The sequence below is a fragment of the Oncorhynchus nerka genome, linkage group LG12 (genome assembly GCF_034236695.1).
Source record: "Oncorhynchus nerka isolate Pitt River linkage group LG12, Oner_Uvic_2.0, whole genome shotgun sequence".
Classification (NCBI taxonomy): Eukaryota; Metazoa; Chordata; class Actinopteri; order Salmoniformes; family Salmonidae; genus Oncorhynchus; species Oncorhynchus nerka.
In genome coordinates this window covers 21,679,645-21,697,100 of record NC_088407.1, presented here as the reverse complement: position 1 = coordinate 21,697,100, position 17,456 = coordinate 21,679,645, and the positions used below count along the sequence as shown (strand labels likewise).

Sequence of the window (17,456 nt, the reverse complement as noted above, 5' to 3'; positions counted from 1 at the left end):
GCCCTCTTCACATGCCACCCTACCCCTTTCCCCCTCTCCCTCCCCTTGCCCTCGTCACATGCCACCCTACCCCTTTCCCCCTCCCCTTGCCCTCGTCACATGCCACCCTACCCCTTTCCCCCTCTCCCCTCCCCTTGCCCTCTTCACATGCCACCCTACCCCTTTCCCCCTCTCCCCTCCCCTCTTCACATGCCACCCTACCCCTTTCCTTCTCCCCTCTGCCCTCCCTTGCCCTCTTCACATGCCACCCTACCCCTTTCCCCCTCTCCCTCCCCTTGCCCTCTTCACATGCCACACTACCCCTTTCCCCCCTCTCCCCTCTCCCTGCCCTCTTCACATGCCACCCTACCCCTTTCCTTCCCCCTCTCCCCTCCCCTTGCCCTCTTCACATGCCACACGACCCCTTTCCCCCTCTCCCTGCCCTCTTCACATGCCACCCTACCCCTTTCCCCCTCTCCCCTCCCCTTGCCCTCGTCACATGCCACCCTACCCCTTTCCCCCTCCCCTTGCCCTCGTCACATGCCACCCTACCCCTTTCCCCCTCTCCCCTCCCCTTGCCCTCGTCACATGCCACCCTACCCCTTTCCCCCTCTCCCCTCCCCTTGCCCTCTTCACATGCCACCCTACCCCTTTCCCCCTCTCCCCTCCCCTTGCCCTCTTCACATGCCACCCTACCCCTTTCCCCCTCTCCCCTCCCCTTGCCCTCTTCACATGCCACCCTACCCCTTTCCTTCCCCCTCTGCCCTCCCCTTGCCCTCTTCACATGCCACCCTACCCCTTTCCTTCCCCCTCTCCCCTCCCCTTGCCCTCTTCACATGCCACCCTACCCCTTTCCTTCCCCCTCTCCCCTCCCCTTGCCCTCTTCACATGCCACCCTACCCCTTTCCCCCTCTCCCCCCCTTGCCCTCTTCATGCCACCCTATCCCTTTCCTTCCCCCTCTGCCCTCCCCTTGCCCTCTTCACATGCCACCCTACCCCTTTCCCCCTCCCCTTGCCCACTTCACATGCCACCCTACCCCTTTCCCCCTCCCCTCTCCCCTTGCCCTCTTCACATGCCACCCTACCCCTTTCCTTCCCCCTCTGCCATCCCCTTGCCCTCTTCACATGCCATCCTACCCCTTTCCCCCTCTCCCCTCCCTCTTCATGCCACCCTACCCCTTTCCCCCTCTCCCCTTGCCCTCTTCACATGCCACCCTACCCCTTTCCTTCCCCCTCTCCCCTCCCCTTGCCCTCTTCACATGCCACCCTACCCCTTTCCCCCTCTCCCCTCCCCTTGCCCTCTTCACATGCCACCCTACCCCTTTCCCCCCTCTCCCCTCCCCTTGCCCTCTTCACATGCCACCCTACCCCTTTCCCCCCACTCCTCCAAGCCCCTTTCCTCTCACCCGTTGTGTGTCACCAGACACTGGCGAAGTCCCAGCTTGCGGAAGATGTCCACCACTATCTCCATGGGCGTGTGGTCAGTGACGGTGAAGGGGCTCATGTCCAAGATGGAGCGCAGCTTGAGGGGCCGCGGGCTCTCGGCGGGCAGGGTGGGGGCGTGCTGCGTGAAGTAGACCCGCGAGGTCAGCAGGATACCCCCCTGCTTTCGCCGTGCGTTTTCTGTGAAAAGGTGGAGGGAGAAAGATTAGCGTCTAAGGAGTGGTTCCATCGCGCTAGCCAGGCAAGCTTAGTCAAGTGCAGCTAAAGTATAAAAAATAAACACTATTTGAAGTTTTGAACCCAGGTCTGAGCACCCCCCGCAACCTTTAACATACAATATACTTGCGGTGAAGCCGCTCAAAAACTACATCATACCAGTCATCCAACAGACTCCCATTCAGAGCGACACACAGAAGCATCCAGGGTCAATGCCCTGCTCAAGGGCATGTTGACCGATTTACCACCAGGCCAAACAACATGAACCTGAACCCTCCAAGATCCCCAATAGTTGTCCCTCAACCATTCGAGACCCCTCCCACAGTCCCGCCCAGGAAGAAAAATAAAAAATACAATTAATTATATTCCCTACCCCCAAGAACCCCCCAAATGCTCCAACAACCAAGAGAATGAACCCCCACCCCCAAGAACCCCCCAAATGCTCCAACAACCAAGAGAATGAACCCCCACCCCCAAGAACCCCCCAAATGCTCCAACAACCAAGATAATTAACTAAAGAGAAAAAAGGAAAAGACAGAAGAAAACCGCAAACGCATCATTTTTTTACTAAAATATATTTTATAAAATTAAAGGACATCAAGGACAACTAAAATCATAACAGCAATGCCAAGTGTATATGTTTGTGTGCATGTCTGTGTGTGTTCTTGTATGTGTTAATTTGAATGAGAGTGTGTGTATATGCATGTGTACAAACACCTACACGGCATCAGCCTCAGGGAAACTGGCATTAGTTGTAAAAACACTCCCACTAGGTGTCATTCAAATATACTTTTCATTATGTTTTGTTTGGACTTTTACCTTCATTCTATCTCCCACACAGCAACTCCACTCCCACTTGTCTCCAATTCCACGTACCAAACCTCAGCCCATCCCATCTATCTCTGCTGGCCACCCACTTCAGGTTTCCACACAACACATATCTTGCTGTGATGTTTAATGTACAATTTCAATCCATCTAATCAAATAGAATCCACAGATTGCGAGTTGAAGATAAATACTTTTACTAAGATAATTAGTAATTGACTGACCCGGTCTCTCCAGATCTCCTAACAGTACTATTTCTAGGGTCAATTTTAGATCAATGGTATGCATTTCAGGCCATTCCTGAACCTGAGACCAGAAACAGGCTACCTGAGGGCAATACCAAAATAAATGGTCTATTGATTCTGTATCCTCACAACAAAATCTGCAGAGCTTCGATGATTTTATGCCCCAAATATTCAAAAAAAAATTTGGTGGCAAGAATTCTATATAATAATTTTAGCTGAAAAGCATGAAGTCTTGAATCTTGCGTTGTTTTATATATCAACTCATACACCCTGTACCATGGAATCAGTACATCAAATCTCTTCCCAACTATTTTGCAATCTGTATGGCACAGTTGTCAACATCCTGGTCCTCAAATGAAACTGGTAAACTTTCCTATTTATGCTATTTTTATTCCTCTGCCAGTTTTGATCCTTTATATTGGGCAGACAGACCAGTTCCCTACCTCCTCCTGCTGCCACCCACCTCCTCCATTTTTGGGGTAATGCTGTAATCAATTGGTTGTACTCGTGGATTGAGCCGACCTTTCTGTACAATTCTGATAACTCCATGTTATCAGGACATAAAATGATATTGGAATAGTAGAGTTAAGAACAAAATACCCTTTTCAAACATCTTTCCCATAAATACAGGTATTTTATCAACCAGCACATTTGAGTTAGCCATAATATTTGTTCCATCTTTTCAGGGTGATGAAATTGAAAATGGAGCCAGCTCTGCAATGCTTGTTTGAAAAAGAGAGATGCTTTGAAAAAAGTATCATTTTCAATTAATCAAAAATGCGACATGGCAATCTGCACAAAGGCAAAAAGGCCATTTTTAAACAATGGATGAGCTTTTCTTATTAATCTACTTGAGAACCATTTAGGGTTCAAGTAAAACTTTTGAATGGGTGAAGCTTTTAGAGAGAAGTTTAGTGCTTTTATATTTAATCATCTCAACCCACCCAATTCATATTCATTATATAGATAGGCACCTTTTATTTTGTCTGGTTTAGCGTCCCAGATAAAGCTAATATGATTTGAAAAATGAATCATCAGGAGTAGGCAGCGCCATAAGTAAGTGAGTTAATCAGGGCATTTTTTTGTCTATTTCCCTCTCCATGGTTGCAGGATCTTGTCTATTTTTACAAGGTTTCTATTGAAATTCATTTTGGGGAGCTTATTTATATATTTTGTGATATGAATACCGAGTATGTCTACTTCACCATCAGCCCATTTTATAGGTAAACTGCAGGGTAATGTAAAAGTTAATTTTTTTAAGGATCCAATACATAATATTGTACACTTATCATAATTAGGTTTTAGTCCGGAGAGTACAGAAAAGTTATCTAGATCTTTAAATGAGACATTGTAGGGATCTAACTTGCAGAATTAATATAAAACATGAGTCATCGGCATACATGGACACCTTTGTTTTTAAGCCTTGGATTTATAATCCTCTAATGTTGCTATTGGATCTGATTTTAATAGCTAGCATTTTGATGGCCATAACGAATAGATATGGTGATAGCGGACACCCTTGTTTAACTCCTCTTGTCAATTCAAAACTCTGAGAAGTAGCCGTTATTTACTATTTTACACCTGGGGTAGCTATACTATTTTTACCCATTTTATAAGAGAATTACCTATATTGAAAAAAAAACTCAGTCTGTGTAACAGTCTGTGTAACTACTGTGTAACATGTAGTGCGTATAGCCTTAATATTCATGATGATAATTGTAATCCATATCGTATCACCGTCATAGTTGCATTATAATTACCTTTAACATAATTGAAAAACACATCCCAGCATTTCCATAGCAATTGACATTTCACATGATCATGAACGAGACACGGCTTCACTAGTACAAATTTATTCCGTAAAACATGTTACTATTCCCCAATGCCCCTATTCTGATATCTTCCCCTTGCTTGTTGTAAACATATATTAACTTGTAGACAAATACATAAAATAGATAGACAAATAAACACATTAAATTATAAAACAGTTCGACAAGAGAGAGAGAGAGAGAGAGAGAGAGAGAGAGAGAGATAAGAGAAAGAGAGAGAGAGGAGAGCGAGATCAGGTGTGTGTGTGTGTGTGTGTGTGTGTGTGTGTGTGTGTGTGTATGTACAAGTCTGTATGTGTAAGCAAGCATGTAATTGAGTACGTGTGTGCCCCCCCACAACCTGCAGTCTCAGTTTCTCCTCACCTATAGCGATGGTGATGTCCCTGCGCAGGGCGAAGCCCACCAGTCTCTGAGACTCCTTGGAGACAATGACAGGGAAGCCATTGTAGCCGGTCTCGTTGATGATCACCTGAAGTTCCTCCACCGTCAGGTCGTCCTGTGTCAGCACCGCTAACGGCGGATCACTACGCTGCGGGCGCATCACCTGAAGTCACACAGAAAGTGGTTTAGGGCTGAACCCTAAATGACGCCTTTAAACTACAAGCCTCAGATTTCCCACTTCCTGGTTGGATTTTTCTCAGGTTTTCGCCTGCCATATGAGTTCTGTTATACTCACAGACATCATTCAAAAGGTTTTAGAAACTTCAGAGTCTTTTCTATCCAATAGTACTAATAATATGCATATATTAGCATCTGGGACAGAGTAGCAGGCACCTTACTCTGGACACCTTATTCATCCAAGCTACTCAATACTGCCCCTCGGTCACCAAGAAGTTGTGACCAAGAAGTCAACTTTTTACTTAATCATACATTGATGTCAATGGTACTGCATCTAACTGTTAATGATTCAGTGTGCCAATGTATTAATTGAATCTGTCCATAATAAACATTTGTTCCTAACACACACACACACAATATGTTGATGGAGCTATAGCATGCAAGCATTTCACCGCAGCTTTTATACATGCTGTAAACTGTGTACGTGACAAATAACATTTGATTTTGACACACCTCCCGCGCCAGTGTGGTATGTGTGAACTCTGACTTGGCGTCCAGGAAAGGATACCCGTTGAGGCGGATGTGTGACTCGTAGATGCCCTCACGCCCAAAGGCGTCGCCCACCCACTTGCTGGTCATGACGGCCGCCATGAGGGGCACAATGTATTCCAGACCGCCAGTCAGCTCAAACACAATAACCACGAGAGACACTGTCATCCTCGTCACACCACCTGAAAAAAAATATAGATATTATTGACCTTTTATTTTACCAGGTAATTTGACAGAAGTGAGAACCTATTATTTTTTACAGCAACGACCTACAGACAAAAGGAAAGGTTTGAATGGGAGAGGACCAAAGCCATCCAACAGGATAGATGACATTTTACACAGCTCCGTGTTTCTGTGATCCATTGTTATATAGACTGTGTTTGTCAATGGATCACAAGAATGAACATCGAGTAGGAGTATCAGACGTGACCATAACATTACAGACACCCACATCCAGTCAGTGTAACTCACCCAGACATGCAGCGGCCCCCACCATGGCATAGAGTCCCGGGGTGATGCAGTCGGTGCCTACCTCGCACCACTCCCTGAACACTAACCAGTCATGGTGGTAGTACGCCAGCTGCTCCACGGCGATGCCAACAATTCGCCCGGCGATCGCCCCGATGGCCATACTGGGGATGAATAGGCCTGCCGGAACCTGGGGACAGGAACCACAAAAAAACTATCCGGAACTGAAATTCCAATTCTGATTTTGCTCAGTATTTCTCAACCCTAACTAACCCTGATCAGCATTTCTTAAAGTCTAGACTACAATCTAAGATTTGGATTAGACCACAATCTGAGAGACATGCATATCCAATACTATAACATTAAAAAGGGAAGTTCACCCAAAAACACCTCTAGACTCTTTATAACGCATGTATTTTTTTATCGAAATGCTGAAATTCCCGAGACGACATTCATAGGTAAAAATGTGCCAACTGAAATAAGTTAGCAGACAAATTGTGCAGAGAAAGTCATTAAAAATGACTATTTCGATCATGGGAGGCCAGAGCGGTGTGTTTAGGAGGTATTTAGGATGGACTTTTGACGTGGCATGGGGTTTCTATGGAGAAGGCGGGGGTAGAATCAGCGTATTTCCTACATCTAAATACTCAAGCAATGGACCTAAAAACTGTCTGGGGTAATGACAAACGACCAGTCAATAGTAGTTATAAAGGATGTTTTTGTCTGAACTTCCCCTTTAACTGCCGGGCTACAGTAACTAGATGGTAGTACCCAACCTGCCCTACCTCACCTTGAGTCCGAAGGTGAATATTGTCATGATGATCTTGAAGACGAGCGCCAGGCACAGCTGCCACATGGCTGTGTACACCCCGGGCCCCGCCGGCTTGTTAGGCGACGCATCCACAAACGCCTTACTCCCATTCATCTGACTCCTGTACTGGCACAGCTGGGACGACTCCAGCGGCCCACAGTCAGTGAACAACTCCTTAATCAGCTCGCTGGTGTTCTGTCGCGTGTAGGGGTTGGGGAACGCCACCACGGCGGTAATGGCTGCCACGAAGATGACCTCCAGGACGGGGTATTTCCCGAAGCGGGTGGACTTCCTCCTTCGGCACCAGGCGATGTTGGCCTTGATGAAGAAGGCCCCCCAGAGGCCTCCAAACACCCCCAGCAGGATGAAGGGGATAAGCTCAAACAGGTACCAGGGGGTGTGGTACTCCACATAGAACAGGACCAGACGGCTGTTGCCAAACGGGTTGATGGAGCGGAGGACGAAGGCTGCCACTAGCGCAGCGAAGAAAGAGCGCCACAGAGTCTTCAGAGGGAAGTAGTAGCTCACCTAGAGAGAGAGATGAATAGGGGACATTATAGTGGGATGCATTAACTCATACAGAGACACAAGCGTGCATGAACAGATCAATCAAACGTATTTATAAAGCACTTTTTACATCAGCAGTTGTCAAAGTGCTGACACAGAAACTCGGCCTAAAACGAGGCTATAGTGTGTGTGATGTGCTTACTCATACGGACACACTCATAGAAACACACACACACACAATATAAAATGTACCTCCTCCAAGCTGAAGAGTACTCCTCCTATGGGAGCACCAAAAGCCACAGACACCCCAGCCGCTGATGCTGCAGATAGGACCTGCAGAGACAACAAATAAAAAAGATTAGTACCAAAACACAGGCCGAGTCAGCTGAAACACCGACAGGAATTTACCCAAAACACAGGTCGAGTCAGCTGAAACACTGACATTTACCCAGAACACACTTAAATCATACAACAGAAAAGGTCACCAAAAGAATGTCTTATAACAAAACGCTAAACTTTGTAATGTAATACAATGGATACATACACCAAACCATAAACTCTTTCTTCTTGGCCTCATTCCTACTCTACTTGGACAAAGTTATATTGTATATCTCCACACCTAATAGAACAGTAGATCATACATACCTCTCTCTTCTTGGCCTCGTTCTTGCTGTACTTGGGGAAGAGGTATGAGAAAATGTTTCCACAGCAGCATGCCACATGGACCAGGGGTCCCTCTTTCCCCAGGCTCAGCCCAGACGCTACAGCCAGCACCAGGGTCACCGTCTTGATCAGCAGGGTCCACTTCCCAAGGTAACCCCGGATGATGAACCCACTCAGGATGGTCTTTATCTGGGAGACAGAGAGATGGGGGGAAATGAGGTAAATATACTACTGGAGAAATTATTTCTAGGTTTAATCTGGAGAAGCACTGAGGGTAGAGGAGGTAGATGATTAGGTCTGTTGAAGAAATAAGGCAAATATCCAAACATATTCCAAACTGCTCCTGAAAAGCCACCCTGATATAAACGATATACTCTGACAAATCATTTCTCTCTAAGGGCAAAAATTTGTTGTCAGTCTTAGAACCAAATAATCATATTTATTGAGACCACAGCGACCATCTAGCTTGCATAGATATGGTCAATGTCACGATCTAAGAATTTTGAAGAAATTAAAAATCCAACTGCTCCGCAGTGCTCAACCCCCCATCTCGCTCGCTCTCCTGTTGCCATGGCAACTAGAACGTGAGATTGAGTGCTAGACTAGAGCAGACAACCTCACCTCAACATGAATTTTTCCTACAAAGCAGGTACAGAACCTGCCTGAATTACAATACATAGTGTATGTGTGTAGCCATGTAAACTTGTGAGTGTTTGCATCCGTGCATGTGCGTGCGTGCGGTCTTACCTCAGGTATGCCTGAGCCACAGGCGTAGGGGGCAAACACCTTAACCAGTAACACAGCCAGCAAGGCAAAGGACAAAGCCCAGTAGATGTACATGAAGTAGTTCATGATGTAGGAACCAGGACCCTGGGAGATGAGGAAAGAGAGAGGAGGAGGAGAGAGAGAAGAAGAGAGGGCAGTCGGAGGAGGGAGAGGAGCACGTTTACAACTGCCATTAAAGGGATAGTTTTGGATTTTGGCAATCAGAACTCGTGAATACCATTTAAATAAAAAAATCTATCTGCATCCAGCATGAAGGAAGTTAAAGCTAGTTTTGCGAGCCGATCCTAACTAGCTTAGCACAAAAAGGGAAACGGTTTGGGTACAGCTAGCATCAAAATCCCAACTATCCCTTTAACGTTACTACATTGAGACAGTTTGAAATATTCTGAGTGAAAAGGTATTGGAAAAGAGTGGTGAACTACTGCTGGAACACAGAAGTATTAGTTCACCCAATCTCTTCCACTGATGATACTTGTCCATCTCAGCAATGGAAACTACTAGCTTATAACGCCTATATGACACATAAAACCTCTTAAAATGTTAAGTCCCTTATTTAGGGGACTGAGCAGTTCGTGACAGCTCTGGTTATCCTGCTTCGCCTGCCGTTCTCATCTGAGATGCAGTATGTGAAATCTGAAACCTCATTTGAATAGGGAGTGATACATTTTCTGGCCTATCCAGACAAAAGGATCGAACCCCTGGCCGTGAACCTCACAGCTTAGAATACGGCATATGAAACGGGAGAGCCTAGTGATTACAGCAACAGTCTCAGATGCTCTCAGATGGATTTAGAGCCCTCAACATTAACATTTTTTAAATAATTTAGTAGAATTTAAACAAGACCACATTCTCTTGGTCACAGAGAGACAAAATCCCTTTGTGCTTAAAACTAAAGTTGTAACAAGTCAGCATGCATATGAATGGCGTCTGTGTGTCGCTAAGAGGACGCGGAGCAGAAAATGCTCTTTCAAAGCAGGGGTTCGATCACAGGCTGTGTCACAACAGGCCGTGACTGGAAGTCCCATAGGGCGGCGCACAATTGGCCCAGCGTCGTCCGGGTTAAGGGAGGGTTTGGCCTGGGGGGCTTTACTTGGCTCATAGCGCTCTAGCGACTCCTTGTGGTGGGCCGGGCGCCTGTTGAACAGTATTTCCTCTGACACATTGGTGTGGCTGGCTTCCGGGTTAAGTGAGTGGGTGTTAAGAAGCAGCGCGGCTTGGTGGGTCATGTTTTGGAGGACGCATGACTCGACCTTCGCCTCTCACGAGCCCGTTGGGGAGTTGCAATGATGAGATGAGATCGTAATTGGATATCAGGAAATTGGGGAGAAACACATATTTTACAGTTATAAGGTGAAATCTTATAGTAAGTTGGTTATAATTTGATTGTTACTATATTTAGAAAGCAGTTCAAACATGTTAAGCCCTATTCCCACAAACATGTTAAGCCCTATTCCCACAAACATGTTAAGCCCTATTCCCACAAACATGTTAAGCCCTATTCCCACAAACATGTTAAGCCCTATTCCCACAAACATGTTAAGCCCTATTCCCACAAACATGTTAAGCCCTATTCCCACAAACATGTTAAGCCCTATTCCCACAAACATGTTAAGCCCTATTCCCACAAACATGTTAAGCCCTATTCCTCATATTTGTACTGTGTACTTGTATCCTCAAAAGAGACTACGCCTTAGCAATTTATTAACAATTTTTACTAGAAAAGGTGAGATTTTAATCATTCTGACAGTATAATCATTACTTGGTATTTTTTATGGCCCTCTCATGATAAATAATGTCTGTTTAGGTGGAAATCTACATTTTGACATTATATTTTTTAAATCCCTCCCACCTCTTCCTGGCCCAGGATGAGCCCCGCCCAGCTCTTCCACTGAGGACACTTGTCCCTCTCAGCGAAAGTGGTCTCGTTGGAGCCCCAGCAGCACTGCTCGTGATTAAACCACATGGCATTCAGACACACCCCCTCCTTGATGTCGTTCAGCCAATCAGCAGAGATGTCGATCAGACCCGCCAGGGCACCTGATTGGACAAAGAGGAAGAGGATGAGAAGGAAACAATAGTTTAAGCCTGTGCTAGTGTGACATAAAAAACAAGATGAACAACAAACACGTTGTCAATGACGAGCCTGTATTTAACATAAATAATCTTGACTACTATCGTGGAAATTCTAATCAATAATGAGGAAAGACAAGGTCAATCACCAATCAGGATATTACCTTATTCAAAACGTATTAATAACATCAATTAATTATTGCAATAATGAAGCTTGTCAACGAGGGGATTTGAGCCACAGCATTTTATAGCAACGTATATTCTCTTGAATGTTCATGCCAAACAACAGATGCATGGAATGGGTCACAAGGTTAGGATTCGTATGAAAACATACTAATAATTCACAGTAAACAGCATCTGCTGTAAAGACTGTTCTCATTGTGTAGAATCCAGGGTCTGGCCCCCAAAACAACGTTCCTCTCATAATCCATTATCCATACTGGAGGCATCGCCACCCTGGTACCTCATAGAACAGAAACACCAACTCATGCTATGGAATGTGGTCTTGTTAGGTTTATCACCCAAGACATCATAAATTCTGTCAGCATTAAGCCTCCAGAGGCCCATTCTCAGTAGAAAACACAGAGATGAGTGTAATAAAAACCCTCTATTCTGTTGCATAAAACAACCATTTGATGCAATAACAGTACTATAACATAATCTTGGAATTTTGCTCTCATATTACTAGTACAGGTGAGGTCAGGTGTCTGTATTACCTGAGGCCAGTCCTGTCAGCGTCACTACCAGCCATCCAGACCAGGCATCATACAGGCTCTTGGTGAACTCCCACGCAGACTCCTTCTTCTTAGCGTTGATCTGCACACACACACACACACACACACACACACACACACACACGGTTAAAAGTATGAAACAATGTATGGTTCTCCCCTTTTAAGAGAAATGGCCTAGCCATGGCCTAGCCATTCATGAACTGCTGCTACTGCAGTTTTTCAAATTCAGAGCAATTGTTATGTGTTATATGTTTGTCGGGTGATTAAAAAAATAAAAAATTAAACTCCAGGCAACATTCAAATGACATTCAAATGTGAGAGTGAATGGAACCTTGAGGAACCATGCAACCCAGATTCATATCACTAAAGACAAAAAGGTTTTCCTTGTGGTGTTCAGTCATGCACACAGAGCCACCACAGAGAGCATAGGAGGGAACACCTCCTCAACAAGAACAACAAATATGACCCCTGGCAGACACAGTAGAGACTTGGGCTGTATATCGGGGTATTTGGAAACAGCCACAGGATGTTTGTTTTTTTCTTCTATTTATTTTGGCGTTTTCTTTCTACTTAAGTAAATACCTGCAGTCAACTTGTGCAATACGTTAGGAGATAAAGCAGATTGCGTTTTTTCACCTCACCGGTCACAATATTTCATTATGAAGTTTCCCAGTAATCCTCAGTCATGTGGTGTGTTTACATGCACACAACGACGAGAGACCAGAGACTTGTGAGTCACACACCGTTGTGCAGCAACGCGCCAGGTGATCACGTTACAGTATGGAATTCACAACTAAAATGTTGCCAGCTAGATATCTTACAATGGCAAGAAAATATATGTGGTCCCTTCGGTAATACATGTATTTCTGCAAAAAATTAGTCATAATATTGGATCTGATCTTCATCTAGGTCACAACAATAGACAAAACACAGTCTGCTTAAACATAAAACACACAGACAATTCTACGTTTTCATGTCTTATTGAACACAGTGTAAACACTCACAGTGCAGGGTGGGGGTTCTAGGGGTTCACATACTAGGGGTTCACATACTAGGGGTTCACATACAACCTACACTGCAAATGTTTAAATTATGTATTCAATCTAGACAAGAAAAATACAATCATTTGTCTGCTTAAACTAATATGTTTGTCTATTGTTGTGACTTAGATGAAGATCAGATCAAATTTGATGACCAATTCATGCAGAAATCCAGGTAATTCCAAAGGGTTCACAAACTTTTTCTTGCCACTGTTTAACTATTAAGTTAACTGTCTAAAATGTGCTACATGCTCTTCAGTTGTGCATTTGGTTTGCTAATTTAGCAGCTAGTTAGCTATCTAGCTAAGTGGTTAGCTTCTTCCAAAATTAAGTTTTGCTGAACTGTTTTTTTTTTGGCAACAGCGAAGAATCTCCTCCTGGATCAAAAGCCTGTGTAAAATTTGTTTTGAGCGTGAAGCAAACTGAGTAGCATTTTGGAGTTACTTGTATAATTTTACGTGCTGAGATGTTTGTTCTGCAAATACTCTAGGTCAGAGACTGTATAAAATGTTTGCAATGCGCTCATTAGCACTCTCTATGGGATGTTACATGTACTTGTTAGCATTGCTAACCTTTGGATATTACCGAATATCCCGGTATGGCACAAGGTCGGTATGAAGGTGTGACTATTTAGATACTGCCCAAGCCCAGTAGAGAAAGACGGTGTTATAAAATAAATGGTACTGAGACAAAAAGGCTTGTACATGCACACTGAGCCACCACAGAGAACAGGGATCGAGGGCACCATTTCTTTCACAACTCCTACTGAGGAGTGACGGACTCCATCCTAGCTGGAGGGGTGCTCTCATCTTATCTACAAACATAGACAGGGCTCTAACTCCTCTAGCTCCACAATGAAATAGGGTGCAGGCCAGGCAGCAGGCTGTTAGCCAGCCTGCCAGCTTAGTGGAGTCTGCCACTAGCACAGTCAGTGTAGTCAGCTCAGCTATCCCCATTGAGACCATGTCTGTGCCTCGACCCGGGTTGGGCAAAACTAAACATGGCGGTGTTCGCCTTAGCAATCTCACTAGGATAAAGACCTCCTCCATTCTTGTCATTATTGAAAGAGATTGTGATACCTCACATCTCAAAATAGGGCTACTTAATGTTAGATCCCTTACTTCAAAGGCAATTATAGTCAATGAACTAATCACAATCTTGATGTGATTGGCCTGACTGAGCTTCTAGTCATGAAATCTATGCAGCCTACTCAATCACTTTTTATAGCTACTGTTTACAGGCCTCCTGGGCCATATACAGCGTTCCTCATTGAGTTCCCTGAATTCCTATCGGACCTTGTAGTCATAGCAGATAATAATTCTAATTTTTGGTGACTTTAATATTCACATGGAAAAGTCCACAGACCCACTCCAAAAGGCTTTCGGAGCCATCATCGACTCAGTGGGTTTTGTCCAACATGTATCTGGACCTACTCACTGTCACAGTCATACTCTGGACCTAGTTTTGTACCATGGAATAAATGTTGTGGATCTTAATGTTTTTCCTCATAATCCTGGACTATCGGACCACCATTTTATTACGTTTGCAATTGCAACAAATAATCTGTTCAGACCCCAACCAAGGAGCATCAAAAGTTGTGCTATAAATTCACATACAACACAAAATGAAACACAAGGACGTCAGAGGACAAAAATCAGTTAACCACCTAACTGAGGAACTCAATTTAACCTTACGCAATACCCTAGATGCAGTTGCACCCATAAAGACTAAAAACAGTTCTCATAAGAAATTATCTCCCTGGTATACAGAAAATACCCAAGCTCTGAAGCAAGCTTCCAGAAAATTGGAACAGAAATGTCGCCACACCAAACTGGAAGTCTTCCGACTAGCTTGGAAAGACGGTACCGTGCAGTATCGAAGAGCCCTTACTGCTGCTCGATCATCCTATTTTTCCAACTTAATTGAGGAAAATAAGAACAATCCAAAATGTATTTTTTATACTGTCGCAAAGCGAACTAAAAAGAAGCATTCCCCAAGTGAGGATGGCTTTCACTTCAGCAGTAATACATTCATGAACTTATTTGAGGAAAAGATCATGATTATTAGAAAGCAAATTACAGACTCCTCTTTAAATCTGCGTATTCCTTCAAAGCTCAGTTGTCCTGAGTCTGCACAACTCTGCCAGGACCTAGGATAAAGAGAGACACTCAAGTGTTTTAGTACTATATCTCTTGACACAATGATGAAAATAATCATGGCCTCTAAACCTTCCAGCTGCATACTGGACCCTATTCCAACTAAACTACTGAAAGAGCTGCTTCCTGTGCTTGGCCCCCTATGTTGAACATAAAACATCTCTCTATCCACCTGGTGTGGTGCAAAAACTCACTAAAAGTGGCAGTAATAAAGCCTCTCTTGAAAAAGCCAAACCTTGACCCAGAAAATATAAAAAACTTTTTTATTTTATTTTATATTAAATCGGCTTATATCGAATCTTCCATTCTTCTCAAAATTTTTAGAAAAGGCTGTTGCGCAGCAACTCACTGCCTTCCTGAAGACAAACAATGTATACGAAATGCTTCAGTCTGGTTTTAGACCCCATCATAGCACTGAGACTGCACTTGTGGTGGTAAATGACCTTTTAATGGCATCAGACCGAGGCTCTGCATCTGTCCTCGTGATCCTAGACTTTAGTGCTGCTTTTGATGCCATCAATCACCACATTCTTTTGGAGAGATTGGAAACCCAAATTGGTCTACACGGATAAGTTCTGACCTGGTTTAGATCTTATCTATTGGAAAGATATCAGTTTGTCTCTGTGAATAGTTTGTCCTCTGACAAATCAACTGTACATTTCGGTGTTCCTCAAGGTTCCGTTTTAGGAGCACTCTTGTTTTCACTATATATTTTACCTTTTGGGGATGTCATTCAAAAACATAATGTTAACTTTCACTGCTATGCGGATGACACACAGCAGTACATTTCAATGAAACATGGTGAAGCCCCAAAATTGCCCTCGCTAGAAGCCTGCGTTTCAGACATAAGTGGATGGCTGCAAACGTTCTACTTTTAAACTCGGACAAAACAGAGATGCTTGTTCTAGGTCCCAAGAAACAAAGAGATCTTCTGTTGAATCTGACAATTAATCTTAACGGTTGTACAGTCGTCTCAAATAAAACTGTGAAGGACCTCGGCGTTAATCTGGACCCTGATCTCTCTTTTGACGAACATATCAAGACTATTTCAAGGACAGCTTTTTTCCATCACATAACATTGCAAAAATCAGAAACCTTTTGTCCAAAAATGATGCAGAAAAATTAATCCATGCTTTTGTTACTTCTAGGTTAGACTACTGCAATGCTCTACTTTCCGGCTACCCGGGTAAAGCACTAAATAAACTTCAGATACTGCTAAATACGGCTGCTAGAATCCTGACTAGAACCAAAAAATGTGATCATATTACTCCAGTGCTAGCCTCCCTGCATTGGCTTCCTGTCAAGGCAAGGGCTGATTTCAAGGTTTTACTGCTAACCTACAAAGCATTACATGGGCTTGCTCCTACCTATCTCTCTGATTTGGTCCTGCCGTACATACCTACACGTACGCTACGTCACAAGACGCAAGCCTCCTAATTGTCCCTAGAATTTCTAAGCAAACACCTGGAGGCAGGGCTTTCTCCTATAGAGCTCCATTTTATGGAATGGTCTGCCTACCCATGTGAGAGACGCAAACTCGGTCTCAACCTTTAAGTCTTTACTGAAGACTCATCTCTTCAGTGGGTCATATGATTGAGTGTAGTCTGGCCCAGGAGTGTGAAGGTGAACGGAAAGGCTCTGGAGCAACGAACCACCCTTGCTGTCTCTGCCTGTCCAGGTCCCCTCTTTCCACTGGGATTCTCTGCCTCTAACCCTATTACAGGGGCTGAGTCACTGGCTTACTGGTGCTCTTTTATGCCGTCCCTAGGAGGGGTGCATAGCTTGAGTGGGTTGAGTCACTGATGTGATCTTCCGGTCTGGGTTGGCGCCCCCCCCTTGGGTTGTGCCGTGGCGGAGATCTTTGTGGGCTATACTCGGCCTTGTCTCAGGATGGTGGTTGAAGTTATCCCTCTAGTGGTGTGGGGTCTGTGCTTTGGCGAAGTGGGTGGGGTTATATCCTTCCTGTTTGGCCCGGTCCTGGGGTATCATTGGATGGAGCCACAGTGTCTCCTGACCCCTCCTGTCTCAGCATCCAGTATTTATGCTGCAGTATTTTGTGTCGGGGGCTAGGGTCAGTTTGTTATATCTGGAGTACTTCTCCTGTCTTATCCGGTGTCCTGTGTGAATTTAAGTATGCTCTCTCTAATTCTCTCTTTCTTTCTCTCGGAGGACCTGAGCCCTTGGAACATGCCTCAGGACTACCTGGCATGATGACTCCTTGCTGTCCCCAGTCCACCTGGCCGTGCTGCTGCTCCAGATTCAACTGTTCTGCCTGCGGCTATGGAATCCTGACCTGTTCACCAGACGTGCGACCTGTCCCAGACCTACTATTTGACCATGCTGGTCATTTATGAACATTTGAACATCTTGGCCATGTTCTGTTATAATCTCCACCCGGCACAGCCAGAAGAGGACTGGACACCCCTCATAGCCAGGTTCTCTCTAGGTTTCTTCCTAGATTTGGACCTTTCTAGGGAGTTTTTCCTAGCCAACGTGCTTCATCACCTGCATTGCTTGCTGTTTGGAGTTTTAGGCTGGGATCTGTACACCATTTTGAGATATCAGCTGATGTAGGAA

The 17,456-nt window shown here is 44.6% G+C and overlaps 1 protein-coding gene across 7 annotated transcripts in view; it reads right to left on the bottom strand.

The window, feature by feature from the left end:
- The window catches only part of LOC115137947 (H(+)/Cl(-) exchange transporter 3), a 59,484-nt gene that overhangs the window by 11,155 nt on the left and 30,873 nt on the right, over positions 1 to 17,456 (bottom strand). For all 7 annotated transcript variants that reach the window (XM_029674271.2, XM_029674275.2, XM_029674274.2 and 4 more), the window contains 10 exons: positions 11,666 to 11,765; positions 10,729 to 10,916; positions 8,841 to 8,963; positions 8,076 to 8,282; positions 7,683 to 7,763; positions 6,903 to 7,451; positions 6,116 to 6,302; positions 5,609 to 5,826; positions 4,901 to 5,081; positions 1,386 to 1,602 (listed from right to left, as the gene is read on the bottom strand). In XM_029674271.2, the coding sequence (XP_029530131.1) occupies positions 1,386 to 1,602; positions 4,901 to 5,081; positions 5,609 to 5,826; positions 6,116 to 6,302; positions 6,903 to 7,451; positions 7,683 to 7,763; positions 8,076 to 8,282; positions 8,841 to 8,963; positions 10,729 to 10,916; positions 11,666 to 11,765 (2,051 nt within the window). The remainder of the gene's footprint in view (positions 1 to 1,385; positions 1,603 to 4,900; positions 5,082 to 5,608; positions 5,827 to 6,115; positions 6,303 to 6,902; positions 7,452 to 7,682; positions 7,764 to 8,075; positions 8,283 to 8,840; positions 8,964 to 10,728; positions 10,917 to 11,665; positions 11,766 to 17,456) is intronic.